The sequence below is a fragment of the Molossus molossus genome, unplaced genomic scaffold, assembly GCF_014108415.1.
Source record: "Molossus molossus isolate mMolMol1 unplaced genomic scaffold, mMolMol1.p scaffold_m16_p_16, whole genome shotgun sequence".
Classification (NCBI taxonomy): domain Eukaryota; kingdom Metazoa; phylum Chordata; class Mammalia; order Chiroptera; family Molossidae; genus Molossus; species Molossus molossus.
Window position 1 is genome coordinate 30094619 of NW_023425351.1, and position 23507 is coordinate 30118125.

The window sequence follows — 23507 nt, forward strand, 5'->3', positions numbered from 1 at the left end:
ATTACTGAAAATGATTTTAGCTAGCTTTAGACCGATACTTAATTATCAGGGGAAACTTTTAGTAAGTCTGTAATGCTTTACAGCTCATTAGTTCAGTATTATTAATTCCAAGTTCTAAAAATTATTTAGAATTTAAACAAGCAGAATTTCATACTTATCACAGAGACTGGAGAGGGAAAAGAAGAACAGAAAAGAGAAAAAAATTCCTGCAAATGTCATGAGAAAATCCAGTTACACACAGTCTGTTTTAAGTTCCTAAAGATCTTTATGCCTATTTGGTGCAAGGATTGTAAGTGTATCAATTTGCCTAAAAATTTCATTTTGTTTTTCCTACAAAGAAATCCCTTCTTAATCTCCATGGCTTGAAAACGTAAGCTTTACATCTCTGGCTGATTCAGAGTTCTCCTAAGACAAACATGTAAAGGGGACTCACTATAACCCATAATTTTGAAAGAGCAATTTATACCTCAAGAGCATATAATATCAACAATGTTATATTTTGATTCATTTAAGAATCATTTAGTAAAAGTAATTTTTCTTTACATATTTTCCTATTTGATAGGCAATAAGAACACTGTAGATGGTCTAGAATAGAATATACATGTAACCGGATTCCTCTTGATAGAAAAATCAGACTGCTCAACAGAGACCCCTGTACCTCATCCACACCCCACCCCTGCCTGTTTCCTAGCAGAGAGGGTGACTTCTCAGACCCAGCAGAGCAAGGGGGTCCTTTCGAGCAGGGCCTTGCCACTGAGGATTTGCAGGGAAACCGGACCGTTAGCAGGACTCATCGGGTCTTGGAGGCTAGGTGGATTCTGTTACACTCCAGAGAGGAGGTTCCAGAACAGGGACAAGCTAGAGCTGGGACCAGGGGAAAAATGGATGTTGATGGTGTTGTGGAACATAATACACTAAACAGACCCCCAGCACCCTCTTGGTTTGGATCTGAAGCTGATCCCGAGTGCTCTTTGCAAGCCTTCTAACTCACCATTCTCCACGATACCTACCCCACGCAGGTGCATGCAAATGTCCTCCTGCAGGTACAGCCCTGAGCAGTTTTCACATTCTTTATTGAGCTAGTAAGACGGGTATCTCCATGCAAGCCATGTGCTCATTCTCTTGGTCTATTTGGCACACACAGCAGCTAATAAAAATGGAAGTTGTCTTTTCGAAGGCAAAGGAAGTCGAGATATCTGTTTCATTTGTTTATATGGATTTAGTAAAAAATAGCAAGTGTGTGGATTTAACGGAAGCTCTCAGTACTCTTTGGCTGACCAGCTAGATACTGCAATGGCTACTCTATTAATAAAGTAAATTTTAAAAAAGGGGGGATTTGCTAAATTTGGTTTGATTTTAGGTCATGGAATTAGGCACACAGATATGTTAGTTATAACCACTACAGTCCCTTAACCTTACATTCGTTTAGCTTATCTCAGGATAAAATAACTCCCTGCTTCTTTCCACACGAGGGTCACCACTTTGGACGAGTCTTTATAAGTTTCTCTACCCCAGCTCTCTCCACTCTCTTTCCTAACAACTCTTTTATTATGGATGACGCTTAAATCTTGGATTTTGACATTTTCATTTCCTTTGGAAGCTCTTAAATGCACAAGCCTTGAGAGTTACCATTCTTACAGGATTCTCATGTCTCCTTGTTCTGTTCCTCCTTTAAATGTCCATGACTCAAAAGATTCATTACCCTACTCCCCCACACGTCCCCACCGTCATTCATGACCCCTCGTGCTCTTAGCTAACGATGCTCAGATCCTTAGCATTTTAACTCCCTTGGACACAACCCCATTGTCTACAAGAGTAGTTCCCCCTTGTAAATTTCAGGAGTCCGGTTCTTTATGGCTGGCTCGATTTATTCCTGTCCTTGATGGTTCTGTCCCAACTTCTGTGGCTTGCAATCCATCCTCTGGGGTGCCGAGCAGTGACAACCATTCTCCTCAGATGTTGTTTTGCTCATGTTACTGACTCGCCGGGAACTGAGGCGGCTTCCACTGGCGTGTTGCATAACACCTGATAGTGCTGTTCAGCTCCTTGAGCAGTCAGTACCCTTCTCTAATTGTCCTCTTCTCTCCCCATGACTCAGCTGAGCTCACGCCCCTGCAAGCGCAACGCTGTGAGTCTTCGATGACACGCACCAGCAGGGGGGTGCACAGTCCACGGGGGGCTGAGTCCACTTCTGAGCACGCGTTTGCAGGACTTTTCAAACGAGGATGAAGCCCGAGAGTCTAACTCGGACAGAAGCATCATATCCAGCATCTCTGGCCTCCTACTGCCCTGTTCTGTTTATCCTTTTCTACACACCCACAGCATTTGTTTTCAGGATTTTCAGACTGGCACTGCCCTCCACAAATTTCCTAACTTTCTGGATCATATCCTGTGGTGGGATGGGGGTGCCCGCACATGAAAGCCCCTTGTTTCCAGGTTCTATTGGCAATGGGAGTCACCAGGAACCTCCACCCGGAACACTGGGAGAAGAAATAAGGCTGTGAAGCTCGAAGTAAGATCTCCTCCAGCAAGGACAGTCCTGCCCCCGGACAGCGAGCACTGCTGAGCTCTCCTGCCTTTGGGTGAGTGGTTTTCATTCTCTTCAGGCTGTGAGTCACCAGACACCCTTCCTTCCCCCACCCGGCAAAGTGTCCGCGCGCCCCTGTGACAAAACCATGCCTTCGCTTCCCTTCAAAGTATTGCTCAAGGCTCCAATTCCTTATGAAATCATTCCAGACCAATTCCATCTGGCACCAGGCACACCAATTATCCTAGGAATCCCTTCATAGTCATGCTGTCTCTAATTTTTCTCCTTTTTCCCCAGTACTCGGTATTTCTCTGGGGCCAGCGTTCATGCATACACGTTTACACAGACTTCGTCTGCTCACATGTTCTCAGACCCTGTGCGTGGGGGATGGCTGTTTGGGACTTTATCTTTCTTGCTTTGCTGGCTTACGCCTTCTATGTCCCTTGAAATATCTTTAAGATCTTACTGGGTACCAAATACAGCAGAGGCCCTGTAACGGTTATAACTGTTACCAGTATAGCAACTGTAATTAAGGAAAACGTCTCAACAATCAAGTTTCGTAACAACTTTAACACGGCAAAATTAACACATCACTGAAGATTCTGAAGGAAAAAAGAAAATCCCTAAATATGCCTCCTTTCCATTTATGAAACTAAACATGAGTGACTGCTCACTTCTCAATCAGATTTTCATGCCAACAGCATCATTCCAACAATAGGTTGAACGTCACTCTGGTTCAGTGAAGAGTAAGAAGAATAAGGTAATTTTGGAGAATGCTTTTACTATCAACTTTGTGCAATAACATGAAAACAACAACAACAACAGAACACCTCCAAGTATTACCAGGCTATGTAGCCAAGTAAAAAGTGCTTTGGAAGCGCTTTCGGACCAAGTCCACCTATTCTTTTTTAATTTCTATAATATTGACCATTTAGACAATTATAGAAACTGCTGGGAAACCTGCATGGAAGGAGGCCGAGCACCAAGAAGCCAAGTGGACATCGAACTGCTCCGTGTTATTTAAGTTCTCTGCAACCAGCTCCCGAGGCGTCAGGCCCGAGCTCCCCTCCGCCCCCTCCAGGCCCGGGCAGTCTGAGAGTGTAAGTGTGTAACAGTAACTCGGAGAAGATCGGGGTAATTGCTCTGTGACATGTGCTCCTTCCGAGTCCTTGGGTTGGATGTTCCTGACAGTGTACACAGTGGGACACTGTCCCTTTCAGTCCCCATCCTCTGATGGAGAACACACTGGAAACGAAAAAGGTAAATTGTCAGTGATGTCCCTATGTTTACTAGCTGAGTAATCTCTATAGGAAACATTGCTGGAGCAGCATGGGACGTCAGGTTCAAAACCAGGCCACCGGAGGGAAGTCCCACGCACCGGTGGCCCGGATCTGCGCTGTGATGGTCGGGTCCCGTCACCCACTTTCTCAACCCCATTTCATCGACGAGAGTAAGAGACCCAGAAAAATTACTCATTTAATTGTTTGACAAAAATCCCCCGTGCTCTGGAATAAGTGAACCTTTTCACTAACATTACAGAGGGCACCACAGTATCAGACACCAGCATCGGAGATTTGCCTCTGCTCCTGACCTACCACTTCTGGTCCATCAGTTCCTGTGAATTCTATCCTTTGTGTGTCTACCTCCCTGCCCTTGACTGGGTCTGTATCCTCTCCTCTAGACCACGCCTTGGGTCTTGGCCCCGTTAATTCCATTTCACAGGCTGATGACTCCCTTCAAATCCCTTCAAAGACTCCCCAAGGCCATCAGGAGAAAATTCAGTTCCCAAACCTTCACCATCTCATTCTTATTAAGTTCATCCTATACATACTGACCTTTAGTGTGCCTGAGAATCACCTGGGAAGCTTCTGGGTCTTGTCCAAAGAAAGGTTAATTTAGCACTGGGTGGGGGACCAGGACTTTTAAAGCACCCCCTGAGATGAGCTGCAGGGGGTGCACGGGCTGCACCTGGAGAGGTACTGTCTACCCTCCCCCTGCCTGGGGCTCACCGACACTCCTACCCCACTTTCTTCTTTCCAGCCTAGTCGCAGCTCACTCTCCACGGCTCAGCTTACGTGGTCCTCCTTCCTTTGCATTTTCATAGTTTCTTCTTAAAATTTACCACGCTACACTGACATTATCTGTTTATGTTTGACACTCCCACTAGATTTGTGGCTGCTGAGTGAACAATGTCTGTTCAATGAAACAGAGGCACAATGATACAGATGAGTGTATGATCCTACTCCCAGACAGAGCCTCCTTCACGCACTGAAGGAGAGGATGTGGGTTACAGGAAATGCCTACCTGATGTTATGCTACCTGGAAACTACCCTTGGATGGATCTTCTACTTGTTTTGTGATCTTTCTGTGCCTCAGATTCCTACTGACCCACAGGGTTGCCATGGGGATTAGATGAAAGGACAGATGTTGAGTTCACAGCACAGATCCAGGCACCAGGCAAGTACTCAAGACACACTGGCTGTTTGCACCTGGCCAAAGTGTCACCCCATCTCAATCCCAAGGCCAAGGGGGAGGGGCCGTGCCCGGGGCATGATGTACACAGGGAAACATGTAGCAGTGTCTACACCACTTCCACATCCAAAACAGTGCCAAAGCATAGTGCAGAATAGCTAACTTTGATGTTTCTGTATGCAAGTACTGCTAATGAGATCCCACGACCATCAAAAATCCTATCTTATAGCCTCTATGCAGAAATAATTTTAAATTAAAATGTGATTTAAAAGAAAATGATTTAATTATTAAAAATTTAAGTCTTGTTTTCCTTAAAGAAAGCAATGCCACAATGACATATGACTGTATAACACCGCTCCCAGACAGAGCCTCCTTACCTTTACCTAAAATTCTTATCTGCTTTAAGTATATTCTGTTGACAGCATTCCTATTGTCGGGGGTAAAACGACTTACTTGAAGAGACATTTTGGTAGGTTTTCTTAATTTAGTCCGTGCCTGCTCGCCACCTTGAATGTAAGCACGAAGACGAACAAGGGTTAGGCAGAGGAAGGGGGCGTGGGGGTAAGGACACCCCAGGCACAGAGAGCTGCCCCCGCAAAGAGCCCCAAACAGCGTCTGTGACAAGCTCACCCAGGCTGGCTCAGGTGCCTGCGGGTGGGTCCCTCCAGCCACAGCCCCACCGCACCTGTCCAGCTGCACAGAAGGGCTACCAGCCGCCAGGGTGTTTGCTGTTCACGACAGGTTCTGTTTCTGATTCATCTCTGTGTGCCGAGGGCCTAGTGCCATGTTTGGACAGAGCTGACACTAAACAAATGTTTGCCAAATGATGTTCTTTCGCATAATAATTTGCAAGGGTGGTATTCTGTTCCACAGTGTTGCCAAGAAAGAAACAGGCCAGCAGATCTTGCTCACTGGGTAGGTCCCTTCAGCACAAATCTTCGAAAGCGTAAATTTCACAAATTCAAGTGCAGACTCTGATACCGGAATCGCATTATCCAAAGGCGACAGATTCCCAGTCCCTTAATGTGAGAATGGCTTTATTTGTGCTTCTTAAAAAACAAGAGCAGTTTCTAACATCACCTACATACAATGCCTTTTTTGGCATGCCCCCAAAGTGTCTTCGCTCCTCAGAGTTCTGGTCTGAGCTCCACGCGTGCAGTGCAAATGCTTCTGTGTTCCAGGCCAGTGTTCCCTGTAGTCTTTAGGGCCAGTACCTCAAAATTCAAGAAGCCAAAAACCCACTCCAACCTCATCTTCCTCTCTAAACCTGTACCTTCCTCTTGGGTCCCTGTGTGAATCAGCGGGGCCACCACCCATCCAGGGGGCCATCTGGAATCACACTGACTCTTCCTTTTCTAGGCTCCCCGCACGTATTCAACCACCCATCAAGTCTGGGCGCGTCTGCTTGGGAGGCTCTCACGCATCGCTTTTATCCATCATTGCTGCCATCACTTGGCTCAGCCCATGGACTCCTTCCTTAGACCACCGGTCAGCAGATCACTACTTCATTTTTCTCCAGTTCTATTGCTTCTTGCTCTTCCCTAACTCTATCTATGTACCACCTGTAACCAGAGTGACCTGTATAAATTTGTTCATGTAATTGCTCTGATTAGGACTATCAAAAAAGCTCTCCCGTTTGTGGGATCATGTCCAAACTCCCCCTTATAGGTCAGTGAGCTTGCTTCTCCCACCTGATCTCTCAGCACCCCTACCTAGCACTGTCTTTTCCAGCCATGCCCAATATTTTACAGTACCCCAAATACACGTGGGCCCTTGTCCTCAGCATCCTTTTCCATCTTCTGAAAAACATGCACAGGGCTTAGGTTCTCATGTTGGATACCACCTGCAGAATCAGGCCTCCAGCCCAGCTATGATTAAGCTCCTCCTATGGGCTCCCTAACCTCACAGCTAGGTGTCCATCATCCGACAGGTAACTGCTTTATCTGACCCAACCAGACTGTCTCATGGATTGGGTCCCAATGGTAATTTTACATTTATACAGTATGTCATCAATTCATGTTACAAAGAGCAATTAAAATCAATAAGTTCACTGAGATTAAGAACCAAACTTTATCAAACGGGCTGGTAACCGAGTGTCCTTTCTGAGCATCCAAACCAGAGTGCTTGCTAACATGCTAACTGATGACAGACAAGGACTAAAGGTGCCCACCTTTCCAGGGGATTTGCGTCTTTACAAGGCAATCTATCAGCCCAGAGCTGAACTGTTTCTCCAATCACAGGGACAAGCAGGAGGGGGTGGGAACCAGTGACAGGTAAGCCCATCACCTGGTGCACCTCCCGTCCTCTCTTGAACCCTAAACTCAAGACTTTATGGGCTATCTCAATGTGTTTGGACTAATAGACCCGCCCCTAATGGATGGAAGTAAATGTATAAAATCTTGATGTACTAATTTAAAAAAAACAAACTAAAAAACAGACAGGGAGTGCTAGACCAAGCCATCGAAAGAAAAATTTGACTGACTTGCTACAGTAAAATTCAGCCAAATTTCAACCTTAATTAAAAGTTTTAAAAAACTAACAAAATTTGTTAATCTCTGGCATAAGTGATTGTTTTAAAGACGCTAGAAAGTGGACGTGTTTTCCTTGGCCTGAGTAAGTTTCTTTTGGCACACAGGGAAATGCTAAGAAGACTGGACTTCAAAGAGTTGCACTGTTTTGGAGACAGCCTTGATTCCTTACACGTTAATTAAATTTCTGATAAAGCAGCTTATTTTGAATCGAGTCTGTTATCCAAACAAGTGCGAAACACCAACTAAGACAGAAGGGCAACATTATTAAAAGCTTATTTGGTTAATTCTCAAGAGGCTGTTGAACTAAAGCTGAATGACTTACATAAATACCTTTGGCATTTGTTGGATCCTGTTCCTAAACACAATGTTCATATTTCATCTATAATAAGAAAAGCATCTCAAAGATTTGCAAGGCACTGGTCTTGCAAGTGTCCAGTTTGGTGTCTTGAGTGAAGTGAGGTTGGCAGTCAGCTTAATCCATAATGGAAAGTTGTGAGCGGGCTGCTTGGCCGCCCGGCAGCTGCTTGGAGGAGGCAGCTACCGGCTCCATTAGGTGCGCCCGGAACTCGCCATGTGCCCCCAAACGAGGGTCTCCGGGCCACAGCTCAGTTCATATGGAGCACTCGGGATGGACCGCAAATGCTGTTACACCTCTGGCGTCCCGGAAAACATGACAGATGCAGTCACACTACAATGTAATTGCTGCTTTCATGCTTCGTATTCACAGAATCCCGAAAACGTCACGTTTCAGAGCTAACCGAGATGTTCCGATGGAGTTCGGACTGTTGAAGTCAACTCAGATTTCTTCAGTTAAAACAAGGCCAACTCGTGTCCCCAAACCTAGCTTATCATCACCATGGGTTGTCGTTTTTTTTCCTTCCAGTTTCCACCAAGTAGCTCTCATAGAACTGAACATGACCTCATATCCCATCCACACCACACAGTGTCTTCTTGCCCCAGTTTAATCGAAGTGGAGAGCCATGCCTACATGACTCAGGGTTCAAAAAAGTATGTTTATTGTGGCCCCGGCGTCTGGAAAAAGGTATGACCCTCCTGCTATTATGGCCTAAGACGAATTTTCACGCAACCTGTACTGCTTGAACCTACCTACTTATTAATCACTCAAACACACGCCCACCTCAGGGCTGCACAGTTTCTGAATGGGCCTGGGCTTGGAAGGGCCGGATGAAGAGTTTTCTAAAGAAAGATATTTAGAAACAAGATAGCCTCAGGATGTTTTACAAAGTTCCCCTAACACAGTATGTTCCCATGTACTGTGCAGTGACCAGCGAAACGATGAGGTGATAGAGATCAGAGTTGAAGGACAAGGGCCGGGGCCAGGAGTTTCTCTGTGTTCCCCAGCCAGGCCTCTGGGGACCAGGACCTCCCAGCTTCCCCCCTGCTGGGGGCAGGGCAGCGCTGCCACCCAGGTTATCCTTCTGGTTTCAGCTGCTCCCTCCGCACACCCACACAGAGAATTCTCAGGGACTGCTCGGCCGTGAAGATGTCCCGGGCCCCTCGGTACAGAGAAGCGGGACTTTTTTCCCCCAGCTTGGAGAAGAAAGTGAGGGCATCCTCACTTCACCCCTGGGAAGGGAATGTTCTTGGGTAAAGAGGAGAAATATGTATTTAAGATTTCCATGTGCAATACAAAATGGATAATACACAGAAAGAATATTGGTGACCTACATTAATAAACCCAAACACTCTGAAGATGAAATCTTGATTTTCCTATACTGTCTTCAGAATCATGTCCAGTGTAGATTGAAATATATATATACACACACACACACACACACACACACACACACATATATATAATTTCCTTTTGTCTTAAAAAGTACGACTGCCTGTTGACGGTCTGACTTCACCCAGGTCTGAGTCTGGGAAGGAGACGAGACCTGAACTCGCTCAGGTCTGCACACAGTGGTCAAGCGCGGGGGATTACCCTTTCCTCTCCCTTCCTCTCCCCTTACCTCCATCCCAGGCCGACTTCTTGGTCTCCTATCAGCTTTCACGCTGGGGAACGGTACTTGCAGGTCGACATGCTTTCAGAAACACAAACGCTATAGAGTAATTTACAGTTTACGAAGCCCTGTGACACCCACTCTCTCATTCAACTCTTACAACAACCCTCCCCTGGAGAAAGAGGCAAATCTCAGTCCTCGTTCATGGTAACTTTTCTGCAACTCAGCGCCTGGGTGTTTTCACCAAGCCTCTGGAGTTAGTCTGTAGAAGGGCTGGTGGTAACAGGTGGAAACGGCGACAGGCAGAAAGTCAGAGAAGGATGGACCCAGGGAGCATAGCTACCGAAAATAATTAATACTGTAGACCCCCACATTTTAGGGAATTTCTTCCCCAAATTTCTTTACCCATTTAACAGCTCCTTCATTAAAATGACTTGTTGGGTTAGGAATTACAAGGATGTCACCTTCCTGCAAGCAGTCCTTATGGTAATAACTGAAATTGAACCAGAGCCCCAGTAGAAGAAACAGAAAGTTCACGGAAGAGGTCATCTAAAATTGTTTTCAAAGATATGCTATGACCCCCAATACAGAAAAGAAATAAAGGGAGAATGTAACTGTAATTTTCATTTGCAGGAGAGAAAGAGAATCTCTTTTGTCCAACGGAACTGAAGAGATTTCAAATTCCTATCCCTTTACAACAACTTGGCAGAGGTTAAGCTTTTACCTAAAACTAGTGGTAGTGAGTTCACCCGGGACCCATGATGTGTACTGGCTCGGGCTGGCCTTGGGTTTTAGGGACCAAATAAATGAAGTAGGAACCAAGTCAAGTCATTTTTTGAGCGACTGGTCTACTGAATGTCATTATTTGAGATTGAAAAAAAGACCCCAAATTGGCAAGGTGAGAAAATCTTTCAAGAGGAAAAAGAAACCAGCTGAACGCTCAGCAAACTTTGCCGTTAAAGAGGCAGTGAGCTCCTATGTTCTGAGTTCTCACCTCTGTTGGTGACATTCGATATGGAGGGTGAGCTAATGTTGTTACAGGGAAGTAAGGTGACTTCCCGGAATTCCCGTGTCTGCTCACGGGGAGCATTCACGTCTGCCCCTGGACCAGCTCACACCTGTGGGGAATGGTGTACCCATTTGGCTTAACCTGAAGGTCTTCCTGGCCCTGCCATTCAAGTTGGGACACGTGAATGATGTTGACTTAATTAAAGAAAAGGGTCCCTGCAGTGTACTTCTGCATTTTCCGCACTTCCTTGACTATTGTTAGACGACAGCACGATGAATTATGAGAGCTATGCTTTTATTAAAACTGTGGTTTATAAATGTGCACAGAAGGGAATTAAAAGCACTGGCCATGTTCACACCCTAAGCAGTGAGAATTTAATTCACTCATTCGTCAAATATTTACTCGAGGCCTTGGGGAAGTGCCCTGGTCCAAGCTGGCTGCCGGGCATAAGAGCAAAGCGGCCTACAGGTCTGGCTTTCCAATCGAGTTGGAGAAAGATACAGTAAACAAATAGGCTGAAATAAAATGACAGTGTAGACTAGTGGGGGATTTAGACGGGGGTGTTGGACTGGGGGGTTAGGGAGCCCCTCAGTGAAGAAGAGACTCTGCTAAAACCTGAGTTTGGAGCAGCCTGGGGCAGGCGAGCCGGGCGAGGGCACCAGGCAGAGGGAAGGGCTCAGCAAAGCTACACCGAGAACCAAAGGGAAGCTGTGGTGGCCGAGTTGTCCCGGGCATGGAGGGAAGGGAGAGAGCAGTATGAAATAATACTATGCCTTTTTACAGAAAAAATACTATACATTTTTCCTGTAGGATTTTTTTCACACTCATTTTTATATTGAGGTCGAAGATCAGCAAACACGCAACCCATCTCTAGTTCTGGAAGCAGATGCAAGGAGCCCAGCTGTGCACCAGCCCTCCTGAGCTGGGGGCCCTCCACCTTGCACCTGGCTGCTTCCGCCCCCCTGTGCAGCGATGGCTGTGCCAAGCCCAGCAGCACAGGAGACTGCAGAGGGCTCCCTCCTGACACCACCTGCCTAGGTGTGGCTGTTACCACCTGCTGGAGCACTGGGGGCCCACATTGGCCTAATGGGATTAGTGGGAGGAGCACAGCCCCACTGGATGGGCTGGTCTGCCCCACCCCCAACACGTCCCCTAGTGCTGGGAGCGCGCAGCCCTGCACCCCACTAGCTCCAGCAAGGCTGGCCTCTGGCTTCTCCCACTTTCTTCTAACCTGGTGAAATGAAGGTAGTGCGAGCAAAGGCCCCCCTGGCTGTCACCTCTGTAGGCGGGCTCTCTCCCGTCCTGTCACCATCCCGCTTCCGTCCTCCAGCACGATAATTATTTCCTCCACACTCAGATTCTACAACTCTCCTTTGGTCTGCACCCTTTTCTGAGTTGTCTATTCCTTTCCATGAACGGTGGTTCCTTAAGGGCCACTTATTTGCTATCTCAACCAAGTGAATTCAGTTCTTAAAATTCTCCATTTGAGTATTTTTCTCAAGGAACAGTAATTTGAACAACTCCCTTAAGGAATGGCTAGAGACAAGAGTTCACGGAGTTAAAAACCGCCCATGTGAGAAATGGAATGGAAGCCACTGGGCTGGTGGGCTGACCCTGGGCAGGGCCCCAGTGTCTGTGCTCTGAGCGGAGGGGCTGGGAAGGCCCCGCGCTGCTCTGCTCCCTCTTGACATGTCTTAAAACAGGGCTGAGACCCTCAATCCCAGGTGATGGTTTTTGTTTTTTTTACCCTTAGGACCAAGGCATGAGGGGAACAAAACGTTTTGTTGAGTCCTATAAAACACAGTACCTTGAGGATTGGAACAGAAACCTCAAGAAAAGTTAGCTGGGAGGTCAGCAAATTATGAGCATCCCTTCCAGTTTTAACTCTCGAAGTGCTAACCTGCCAGTGTCTACCAGCCTCCACGTTATTTCTGCTCCCTACTGACCTCCGTCATGCCCTCACGCCCTGATCTGTAAGAATTCAACAGGAGCCACACAAAGCCATTGGAAATAAGCCTCCTGTGTGTTTACTGGGAAGACGTATCACACCCTCGTCACAGGTGCAAAGGGAAGGTCCACAGAGTCTTTGGGCCTAGGCTGGTGGTTCTGTGTCTCCTGATTTCCCAGAGGAGCCATTACTGGACGACACAATTTGTCAACACAAACCTGAGACTTTGCTCCCAGACAATGGGGTGATGGCACGAAAGCCATTTCTCGGAGACTTCGGAAACAAAAAGCTCTGAGGCACAAGAAATGACAGCGATAGGACAATGACTGGCACTATCTGGGCACAAACTGAAATGGCCGCTAACCATTCAGTGACCATCTCTCATTGTTGCTAAGGATGCAGCACTCATTTTAACCGAGTGCCACTGTCTCCTTCTGCTGCCATTAGCAGCGCAGGAGAGGGGGAGTGTGTGTATGTTCTTCAAGTTTTGATAGTTTTACAAACAAAAACATTAAAAACCATAACTACAAGAGCGGCCAGAAGGACTGAGCAGATACTCAGGCATTAGAAAGAGCCGGGTTATAATGGTAAGACTGCTAGAAATCCTCTCCAGACAGCAATCTCCAAAAACGTCACAGAATCGCCCCCCCCCCAACACTTACTTAAAAGTTTTTAAAAGAATGACGCTCTCTAAACTCAGAGCTCATATAGAGAAAATGCCAATCCTTCAGCTACTTCCTACGAAAACAAGTTGCAAAACTCGGTATCTCAAGTAGTCATTAAAGCAAGGAACGGGGACTCCAACAGTGAAAGTAAAACAGAAAGGGTTCACTGAGTGGGTGGTTTTGGTTTATTGTGTCATCCAGAGAGTTTTTATTTTACTGTGGTAAGAATATTGACCATGAGAACTACCCTATTAACAAAATGTAAGTGCACAGTAGCATATGGTTAACCAGACACACGCTGTGGAGCAGCTCGCTGGAACGTTTCATCTTGCCAAAGTGAAACTTTACACCTGCTGAACCCCACCTTCCCAGGTCCCCTTCCCGCAGCCCTGGCAACCACCATTCTACTCTGTTTCTATGGGTTTGACCACCTTTGGTATTTGCTTAAGTAGAATCACGCAGTATTTGTAGTATACATCACTAGCTTATCTCAGTGAGCAAAATGAACTGAGCATTTTTTTGAATAGCTACCTAAATCCTTTATAAAGTTAACTAGTTAAAAGTATAACATCTTAAGCTAAAAAACTCTTGATTATAAACTATATTACAAACTATAATATAGTATTTCAAAACTATATAATAGCACCCCCCAAAGTCTTTCAGCAGAGAGGACGTGGCTCGGACTTGGGTAAGAGTTTTATGATATTAGTATAATCAGAGATCAGCTTCGCATCGCAAGCTGTTCCCTTTTTCGGTGTAGAATCCTCCAATATAGACTAATCATAGTCAGTAATCACAGCAAGCACAAGGCAGTCATTTGATGCTAGAGTGTCCTGCACAGGCTTAGTTTCCATCTGCCAAGACTGAGCTGCTTTTAGTATATCACTAGGTTGTAAGGTGAAAATAAAATGGAAGAATCCAGGAGTGTGTTTGAAATGAGAGGCCATGGTCTAACAAGAGGTATATGACTAGCTTTCAAGTTAGCTGAGGGCCAAGGAAGCCAGCAAGATTAGACGTGCCAAGTATCCTATCTACAAAGGAAACAGAAAAGTAGGTAGATGCATTGCTTGGTGGTCCCAGAAAATTAAGATCTAAAATAGAAGATGCTTGGCAGAGAAGACAAGAGAGACCCTTCGTTGACGTTTGTGCTGATTAACAAGAAATACTCACTTTAAAAGAGGATTGGTCAGAGATACAATGGAAACCTTTGAAGACTTTTAGTATTATAATATGTTCCTATAAATAATGCAAAATTTCCCATTTTCCTAGCAGTGTTTCAGACACCCAGAACAGGGGCATTAAAAAAATCCTTGTAGAACTCCAAAGTAAGAAGTTAAAAAATAAGGGGGGAGGGGGTTTCATTCATTCAATTTAAGAATAAAAACCTGAAGACATGCTAATATTTTATGGTTTCAAAGGAGGTTTACTTCTATGGGAGAAGATTACTGAAGCAGGAAAAGCATTTTTAATATTCTATGCTAAATGTCTACTTTAAGTCACACACAACTGTGGCCCGTCAGTACCCACTAAGCCTAAAAATAAAAATTTCCATTTATAACCACCCCTTTTTCTTTTGTATCTAACATGACATCCACCCCTAATAAAATTCTATTCCCAATAGCTTTTTCCATCCCTCTTGTTGGATCCCTGAATCCAGCTATTAATGGTAAAACTTCAAGTACATAGTCCTTCTGTGCCCACATACACCCTACTTCTCAATCTATTATTCACCCGCCTTCTCCTCCTTACTCCAGCCTCTCTCTACTGCTCCACTTTCTTCCAACCTTGGCGCACTGACAGTCCCATCTGTCCTTGTCAGGTTCCCCCAACCCCCTCCTTTTAATACACAGTGATCTAAGCTTTCCTGCATAGAATGAGGCAATTTCTGTGAGCCGTGGTCCCTCTGTCTTCCCCATGTACACGAGTTTTGTTTTTCAGGAATGCATGCTAGATTTTGTCATGCAACTTTCAGGCATCTGCCAATCTAGATCTTAATGGCTTTCTCAAAACCGATTTCATCGGAAAGGCATCAGTAAACAGAATCTGAATTTTATAAATTAGGATAATTCTATGGGAGGAGTTGTAGACACTTGGAACTGAAATATTAGGATCAAGGGACTCATCTATACTAGCTATGTTTCCATGTGGATGCACGGTGTTCTCCGTGGAAGCATTTCGGGGGTATTTTTTTAAATAAACGTAACTTCCTGGACTGGGAAGATGCACACAGGGCCTGCGTGAACTCCATCATGTATAGGATTAGGGAAGTAATTTATAACAGGAAGGGGACTTCATTGTGCCTTCAACATTTTTTGATGATGGAAAGTTTAGGAACAGTGCAGGTACACTTTGAACTCTGATCCTGTTGGGCTTAATCATTTGCCACTTTTGATTCCGGCAGCGGTAAGACCGACTGGCGATGTCACCAACAGACTGACAAACACAATTTGACACGGCACTGTCTGGAACGACCCAGCAGCACCACCCGCCCTGGGTTTACGTACCTTGAATTGGCTATTTCCACTTTGGTTCTCGCCATGCCAGCTGCCCTTTGTGCGCCTTCAATGGCTCTGTCCACCTTCTCCCTAGTTTTTGTGTTTCTTATCGGTATAAGCTGCTTCCTTATTCCACGGACCAGAACATTATTTTTGTATTTCCCCTCTTCCTTGGAGCCGTCGGGAAACACGGTGCAGCCGTAGCCATGCCTCTTGTTATTGACCCACTCGCCCTCGTACTTCATACCATTGGAGCGCTCACTGATGCCAAAGCCATTGCGCTTGTCGTTCCTCCACTCGCCCATGTAGGTTTCTGTGGTGGTGGCGTCCACGTGGTCTTCCACGGGGCAAAAATCGCAATCGACGTCGCCGAAGCTGATAGTGGAGTTGGCATCGCTAGAGCTAATTCTGCTCATGGCCGCGTCGCTGCGGACTGAGCTGCGCTTGCTGGAGATGGAAGACTTGGATTCGGACTTGCGGATCTTCATGCTGCCGAGGAGGGAGCCCCTGCGGAAGAGGCCGCCTTTCTTTTTGCCTGCGAGCTCGGCATCGGCTTGGAAGTTGAGCACGAAGCCCCCTCGGGTGCCCGTTGGGGTGTCGGCAGCGGCCGCTGCGTCGTGGAGCACGCTGCCATTGCTCTGCTCGCTGCGCAGCGAGGCCAGCGAGGTGCGCAGGGGCGAGCGGATCACCGTGGCCATGCCATAGGGCACGCTCTGGCGCACGCCGTAGCCATGTCGCATGCCGCCGGCCCACTGGCCCTGGTAGGTACCTTAGAGAGACCAAAGGTCAGCATGAGTCTGGGGTGGAGGGTGCGTGATCCCTGCCAGGGCACGCCTTGCACTTGGACACAGGGTAGACTGGCCCAAGGTCAAATCCTACAGCCTTCCCAGTGAGCTCTAAGGAGGTTGGGAATTCCCGCCCTGAAACTGTGTCTACATGCCTTTTTGGAATTGTATAGGATTTTCCCAATAGTCTGGTCATTTTTACTTTTCATCTAAAAATTTATACCACTTTCAATGAACCCACTACTTTCCAACACCAAGAGTGATCATTGGAAGACAACTTTTCACCCATGAAATTAACATATCAGAAATCCCTCTTATCCTGAGGTAAGGTATATAAATGTCTAACCCACTATGCTGTATACCTAAAACTAATATAATATTGAATGTTAATTGCAATTGAAATTTTTTTTTAATTTTTAAAAAGTAAAAAATAAATAAATAAATAACCCCTCTTAGAAAGGCAGGGCCATAGCAGAAGGTGAAGTTCTACATGTGCATCTTATTCTAATTTTACTATTAATTACTCTAATTTAGCTGAGAAACTCTAAAAATGACTTTTGTGTCTGTCAATAACATTCCAACAAGCTCAAGGACTTAAATTATTAAGGCATGGGTCATCAAACAGTCTTAATTTTTCTTTCTACCATGCTCACCATTTGGGGCAGGGGAGAAAACTTTAATATTTAGGATTAATACTTAAGTTTGGATGAGACCTTTTGAGCTATGGGTGATTTGACAAAAACAATATATGTTCTATAGTGAACCATCATGAAAAAATGGGCAAACTTTGAACACTGTGTACTTCCAGGGAAAATGGTTGAGACTCCTCCCTTATTGGTGATGGATGTTAACTAGACTTATTGTGGTGATCATTTCATAAGATGTACAAATATTGAGTCATTATGTTTTACACCTGAAACTCACATTTATATGTCAATTATACCTAAAGAATATATATACTTAAAAAAAAGATTTGTCCCATTATTACTCGCCAAATTTCAGCCTTCTCCTGGCCCTGTGATTTCCCCAGTCTGTGACTCTCACTGTGACTAGCAGCACTCTGAGGACAGGGATTACCCCGAGAACACAAACTTTCTATACTCATGGCTTTTGTGTTCTGTGGTCTGTAGGTGTTTAGTATATAACTTTATAGCAAACAGCTATGGTGGCTAAAAGGAATTCACTATTTACTCTCAAGAAAACTGAGATAAGGCCAGAGAAAACCTTCCACTCTTAACATTATGGAATTCATCTCAGAGCAAATGTGTGTTTGAAGTGTTCCTTAAAACTACAATACCAGATCACTTTTTTAATAAATATTATGCCTTTTCATGAATAGGATGACCTCTAATCTAAAGTATTTATGTTCAGTGAGGTTGTCTATTAAATAAATTAGCAAAGACATTTAAAAAAATAACCTGGTGCAGATTTTTAAATAATCTTAGGAAGAAATGAATGTTAAAATTAGGGAACTTAAAATTTTATTTTCAAAATCAAGGCCATTTCCTTTCATTAAAAGCAAAATTTAAAGTATAGTATCTCCCCTGGAGATACAGGGGAGGAACACTTTGTAAAGTATATGACACTCTAACCACTAACTGTATACCTGAAATGAATACAAAGTAATATTAAATGTAAACTATATTAGAAAAAAAATAATTAAAAAATAAAAAGGAAAAAATTTGAGTACCACATTATAGCTAATTTATACAAATAAAAAAATAAATTATAGTACCTCCCTAAACAAAGCTATGTGAAAATTTTAAGACACAATTACTTCTATACTCATAACAATTCACAGAATCATAGAAAAGAAATTATCACAGCCTGTCTTGACCTCTTTGTTTCTGGTTTTATAGATCTACCTTGAAGTCACTTTTCATTTTAAATTGCCACACACAGCTGTGTGGCATGCATTTCATTTAAAAAATCTGAGCAGAAATGCTAGTAGTTTTATGTCATTGTGTTAACAAGGGCTGCACTTAAAAGTTAAAACCATAATGGCCCCCAAATCAAAAGTTTTGACTAATTTCAAGGCTATCTCCTCCTTCTGTTCATTCTGCTAAATTTATATCATATAATCAGACAATAACAGGGCAACAATAAAATACTAAATAGGTCTGGTACTGTGATTATCATATGCTGGGTAGACTGAAAGTCTTAACCCGACATCTGTGAACTTCTGAGGAGGTAGGCGGGCCATAGCTTTCTCAAAAGGATACACTTAAAGGGCAGGGATACACTTAAAGGGCAGGACAGTCATATAGAACATGTTAGGGTAAGACACTTCCTACTGAATACTAGCCATCTTCAAACATCACCACCTTAACATGGAAGGAATCAATTATTAGGAAATGTCAATTTTGACTTTTCCTTTGCCTATATAGAAAAAATTTAAATTCTAGGATAAAAGTTATATAACCTAACTTACACATATGAAAACAAATCACCTTATTTTAAATGTTTTGTTTGGTTTACATAAATGTGGAATGCTAAAATGATATCCTTCTGACTTTCCTACATAATGACAAGTTAATTTTGCTAGAAGAATTTTCAAAGGTGCTGTTTGAATCAATAAGTATTTATATTTTTAAACTTCAACCATACTATCCTAGTAAATGTTTATCCTGAACTGAGAGAACATTAACAGCTAGTTTCCTTAAATTGCTATTTCCAAAAGTAAGACTAATATTTGGAATTTCCAAAGAAGTATTGCTTGAAAATCTAAGCAGTTTAAGGCAACACCAATAATTAGAAAGTTTAGGTCTCTGATTAACTGTCAAGTAGGGAAAGCGAGACAAACAGCTGGCCACATTCCCATCCCATTCTGTTAAATCACAATATATGGAAAAACTCCTCCGTGGACTTGCTAGAAACCAATTTACAGCCAAAGTGTTAGCAGTTCATATGAAATTTAAAATAGGTTTAGTGTAGTCAGTGACCGTAAAAAAAAGGGGGGGGGGGAGGGCTCTATTTCATTATGAAGCAGGTTGGTTCCAACTTCTTTATTTGCTGCTCAAGTAAAGCTCCAATTAGGTCCTCTCAACTCCTTAAAGACAGATGCAGATTTCACAAGTATAAAACTGATTTTTATGGGTTTTGTCTTAAATTCTGTTCTATGATTTTTTCATCTGGGAGCTGATTTTTCTAGATAGAGCCATTTTGTAGTGGAAGGCGTTCAGTTAAGAATGAATCCCAGTCCAATTAAGACCTCTGTATGCCATACTTATGTCTATATGCTACAGATGGGTGTGTGCAAGTATGCATACAGTTCATAACAATGTGTCTTCCTAGACATTTCCAGTAGTTTTAGGACAGGTGGGAACAAAATGAAGTACAGCAGATCAGAATTTGCACCAAAATGCTGGGTACCTCCACTTGGATTTCATGAGTACGGTACCAATGTATTCTGATGCAATATTCAGGGAGTTTCTGTTCAGCAACACTTCACACACAAATCACTAATAAGTCACGTGATACCACTCACATGGAATTACTACTTCCTCCTCTAACTTAATGTCACTCCAAAATACAAGGAATCAGGTTTTCTCCAAGTCTCACAGAGGGTGTACAGGGACAAACATACAGTTGTGCAGAGGCAAAACAAAAACCCAGTTAACTCATACTTTGGTATTAAAAGTAATAGGGACAGTAATATTTCCTGTTTGGGCCAAACCTTTGCATGAAATGAGTTATGGCAATACACATCCACATAGACCAGTATTTAAGACTTTCTAATTAAACAGAGTGACAAATGAAAGAAAGCAGGAAATGCCCTGGCCAGTTTGGCTCAGCAGTTAGAGCGTTGTCCTGCGGTCCAGAGAGACCCAGGTTTGGTTCCCGCTAGGGGCACGTACCTCCGCTGCAGTTTGTCCCTGGCCCTGGTTGAGTTGTGTAGGTTGCAGCCACTCAAAGTGTCCCTTTCATGTTGATGTTTCTCTCTCTCTCCCTCCCTCCCTCCCTCCCTCCCTCCCACTCTATCTGAACAAAAAATGGAAAGATGTCCTCAGGTGAGGATAAAAAAAAAAAAAGAGAAAGAAAGCAGGAAACCACCTAGCACAGATTAAACACAATCGTGATTTTTAAGAAGTTTTTTTTTTTGCCCTGGCCGGTTGCTCAGTGGTTAGAGCCATCAGCCTGAGGACTGAAGAGTCTCAGGTTTGATTTCCAGTCAAGGGCACATACCTCTGGCTGAGGGAGGCAACCAATCCATCCATCTCTCTCACATCAGTGTTTCTCTCTCTCTCTCTTTCTCCCTCTCTCCCTCCCTCCCTCCTTCTCCATTTAAAAATCAATGGAAAAATATCCTTGGGTGAGGGTATTTTGGTATTAAAAGAAAACCACTGTCCTATGGTGATGTCAAATTTTAAGGTTTTCAATTTAAAAATTTTTTATAACAGAAGGTAGATTATCCATAAAGTCAGCCTGGACACTTATTTGAGCTTTCACAAAACATACAGAGACAACCTTCACTGTGCTATATATATTTTTTGATTACTAGGTATACTGAATACTCTAAACCAAGAGATTTTTGTTTAATAAGTAGTAACTTTAAAGAAGACCAATTTATTTTTAACCTTCCCAAACTGAAGAGATCCACAGCCTTCCTAAAAGGTTACAAAATGATGCACACATTTAAAAAATAAATATCGCATTCCACTTTTGAGTGTGGAAATTAGTTATGATGAAAAGCTGGGGCCTCCAGGAAAATCCAATCACAAGCTAACATATTGATGGGGCTGCCAACCAAGGCACCCTGTGCCCATTCAAAACATTTAAGAGCCCTAATTAACTACTGTGGAACCTGGGATTCAAGCGGCCCATATAAAGTATTCAAGAAAGTTTTTTTTCTTCTTCCCTTTAATTCACAAGAACCATATCCTTTATTTAGGACTTAAAAATGTCATTTTAAAGCAAATCCTACCATTCTGCCGTTTTGCATTTGAAACATGGCCTGTGTTCTGAGTAAGTGAAGTGTACAAATTGTATAAGCTTTTATATAGGCAGTGGCGTAACTGGGGTTGCACTGGACTGGAGAAACTTTTAATTGGATCCCTTTAATATCCTCCCACTCTGAGCTGTGTAATTTCAAAAAGGGACATCGCCTCCCACAAACCTTTTCAAAGAACTATGATTATGTTTATCATCAGAAAATGTATTTTACCAAAGTATAACCCACTGATCCTTCTCAGCTTACTACACAAGGAAATTCATCAGGTTCTAACACCTGTTTCAAAAATGTATACTGTTCCTAATTGAAAAGAAAAAGTCTATGCAACTAGATAATCTCTTTTGCAAATATTGTTACATATTAAAATAAGGTGAGTTCTGGTCACCTTATTTTGTTCACCAGCATACTGTTTAGGTCACACACCTTCGTGCAAATCAGTTTTGGGCACTGTCATTCTCAGGAGCAAAGCAGCTGCTAACTTAACTATATGGACTATATTTCTCGATTGTATTTTTTAAAAAGTAGAGTTTCTTGTTCATTTCTGAAATGTTTCCTAGTAATTTGTCCATATATGTCCAGGTCAACAAAGACTACCATTCTTTTGACCAAACACCAATACTTTAAGGAAGAGAATGAAAATTAGTAACAAAGCCCCTCACTCTATGAACTCCACCTGCGTCAGGTGGCCCCTCCACTCCCATAACTAGGAGGTTTCCCAATGCACCCCAAATAAGGTACCATTCCCCCACATCTTAGTTATGGGGTTCTGGCTTCTATCTTTAGGCTACTAGAGGACCAGCAGCGAAATACGACTCCTCGTGAAACCAATCCGGGAGCGGTCAGCACCGACCGCCAGCCTCGCAAGCCCAGGGCGCTCGCTCTAACTCCCAGGGAGTGGCGACTTCAAACCCGGCCGTGAGAGGGAGGGATCAGGAACGTAATGTGACGGGCTCAAGTGACAGCGTCCTCTCTCCAGCCCACTCCTCCCGGGCGGCGCTTCCTCCCGGTGGCAGCGCTGCGCTGGCGCTGGCCAGGTGTATTCACGCCTGGCTGCCCGGGCGTGGACACAGCGCCCGCGCCCAGAACCGGGTCAGATCAACCCCCTGTGCACCAGTTGCGTCCCGACGCACCCCGTGGGGGAGGGCGGGCGCGGGAGGTGGGTGGGAGGCTGCCCCAGGTGTTTTGGCGGGTTTCCGGACACGTGCGCCTCGCGTCCCCCACCCAGCTGCCCCGCAGCCACCGCTAAGCCCACCGCACCAGCTGGCCGAGCCGCCTGCGACGCCGCTCACCTCCGTCCCCGTAGGTCTCCACGCCGTACCCGTCCTGCAGCCCGTTACTCCAGGTACCCTCGTAGCGAGCGGGGGTGCACAGGCTCTGCCGGACCCCGTAGCGCCCCTTGAAACCATGTGACCACTCCCCCCGGTACATCCACTTGCCCTTCGTCTCCACCCCCAGCCCGTGCCGCTTGCCCTGCGCCCAGTAGCCCTGGTAGGTGTTGCCGCTGGGCCAGGTGTAGCCTCCGACCACCTCGAAGCCGTGCGACCAGGAGCCCGAGTACTCGCCCTGGCCCTTGGGCCCCGTGCAGATGCCATGCCCGTGCGCCTTGCCCTCCTCCCAGCCGCCGCAGTAGGTGCCGCCATCGTCGAAGTCGAACCTTCCGCCCGTCATTCGGGGGGCAGCCCCGGCGCGCTCCCCGCGGGGGCACGGACGCGTGCAGAGCTGGGCACGGCAGGGTGTAGCTTGGGGGTGGGGGCCCGGCGGGCGAGCGCACGACAGCGCCCCGGGCAGCTCGCACCGCCGCTCGGCTCCAGTCCGACGCCGCCCCCGTCCTCCCCTCTTCTTTCGCCGCCGCCACCGCCGCCTTCCTCCTCCTCCTCCTCCTCCTCCTCCTCCTCCTTCGCTGCCACCGCCCTGGCCAGCGCCGCGCGCGAGAGGACAGCCCCGGCTCCGGAGCGGACCTTCAGCTGCTCCCGCCCGCCCACGTGAGCCGGGCACCGCCCCATGCCCGCCCCTTTCCCCTCCCCGGGCGCCGAGGCCCAGCCCCGCGGCGCTCCCGCCCCACCGGGCCCTGCCCCCAGCCCCGGGGCCGTCGCTTCTCCCGAGGTGGGCGCGGGACGCGCGTGTGCTCGCGCAAGTGGATGCGGTGGGAGGGCGAGT

General features: G+C 45.4%; 1 protein-coding gene across 2 annotated transcripts in view; it reads right to left on the reverse strand.

Moving 5' to 3' along the window:
- The window catches only part of JPH1 (junctophilin 1), an 81810-nt gene extending 58532 nt beyond the window's left edge, over positions 1-23278 (reverse strand). The window contains exons 1-2 of one of the 2 annotated variants that reach the window (XM_036264379.1): positions 22640-23278; positions 15624-16383 (exon numbers count right to left, since the gene is read on the reverse strand). In XM_036264379.1, the coding sequence (XP_036120272.1) occupies positions 15624-16383; positions 22640-23018 (1139 nt within the window). In that variant the 5' untranslated portion in view covers positions 23019-23278. The remainder of the gene's footprint in view (positions 1-15623; positions 16384-22639) is intronic. The other variant, XM_036264380.1, reaches the window with a different exon arrangement.
- Positions 23279-23507: the final 229 nt, after the last annotated feature.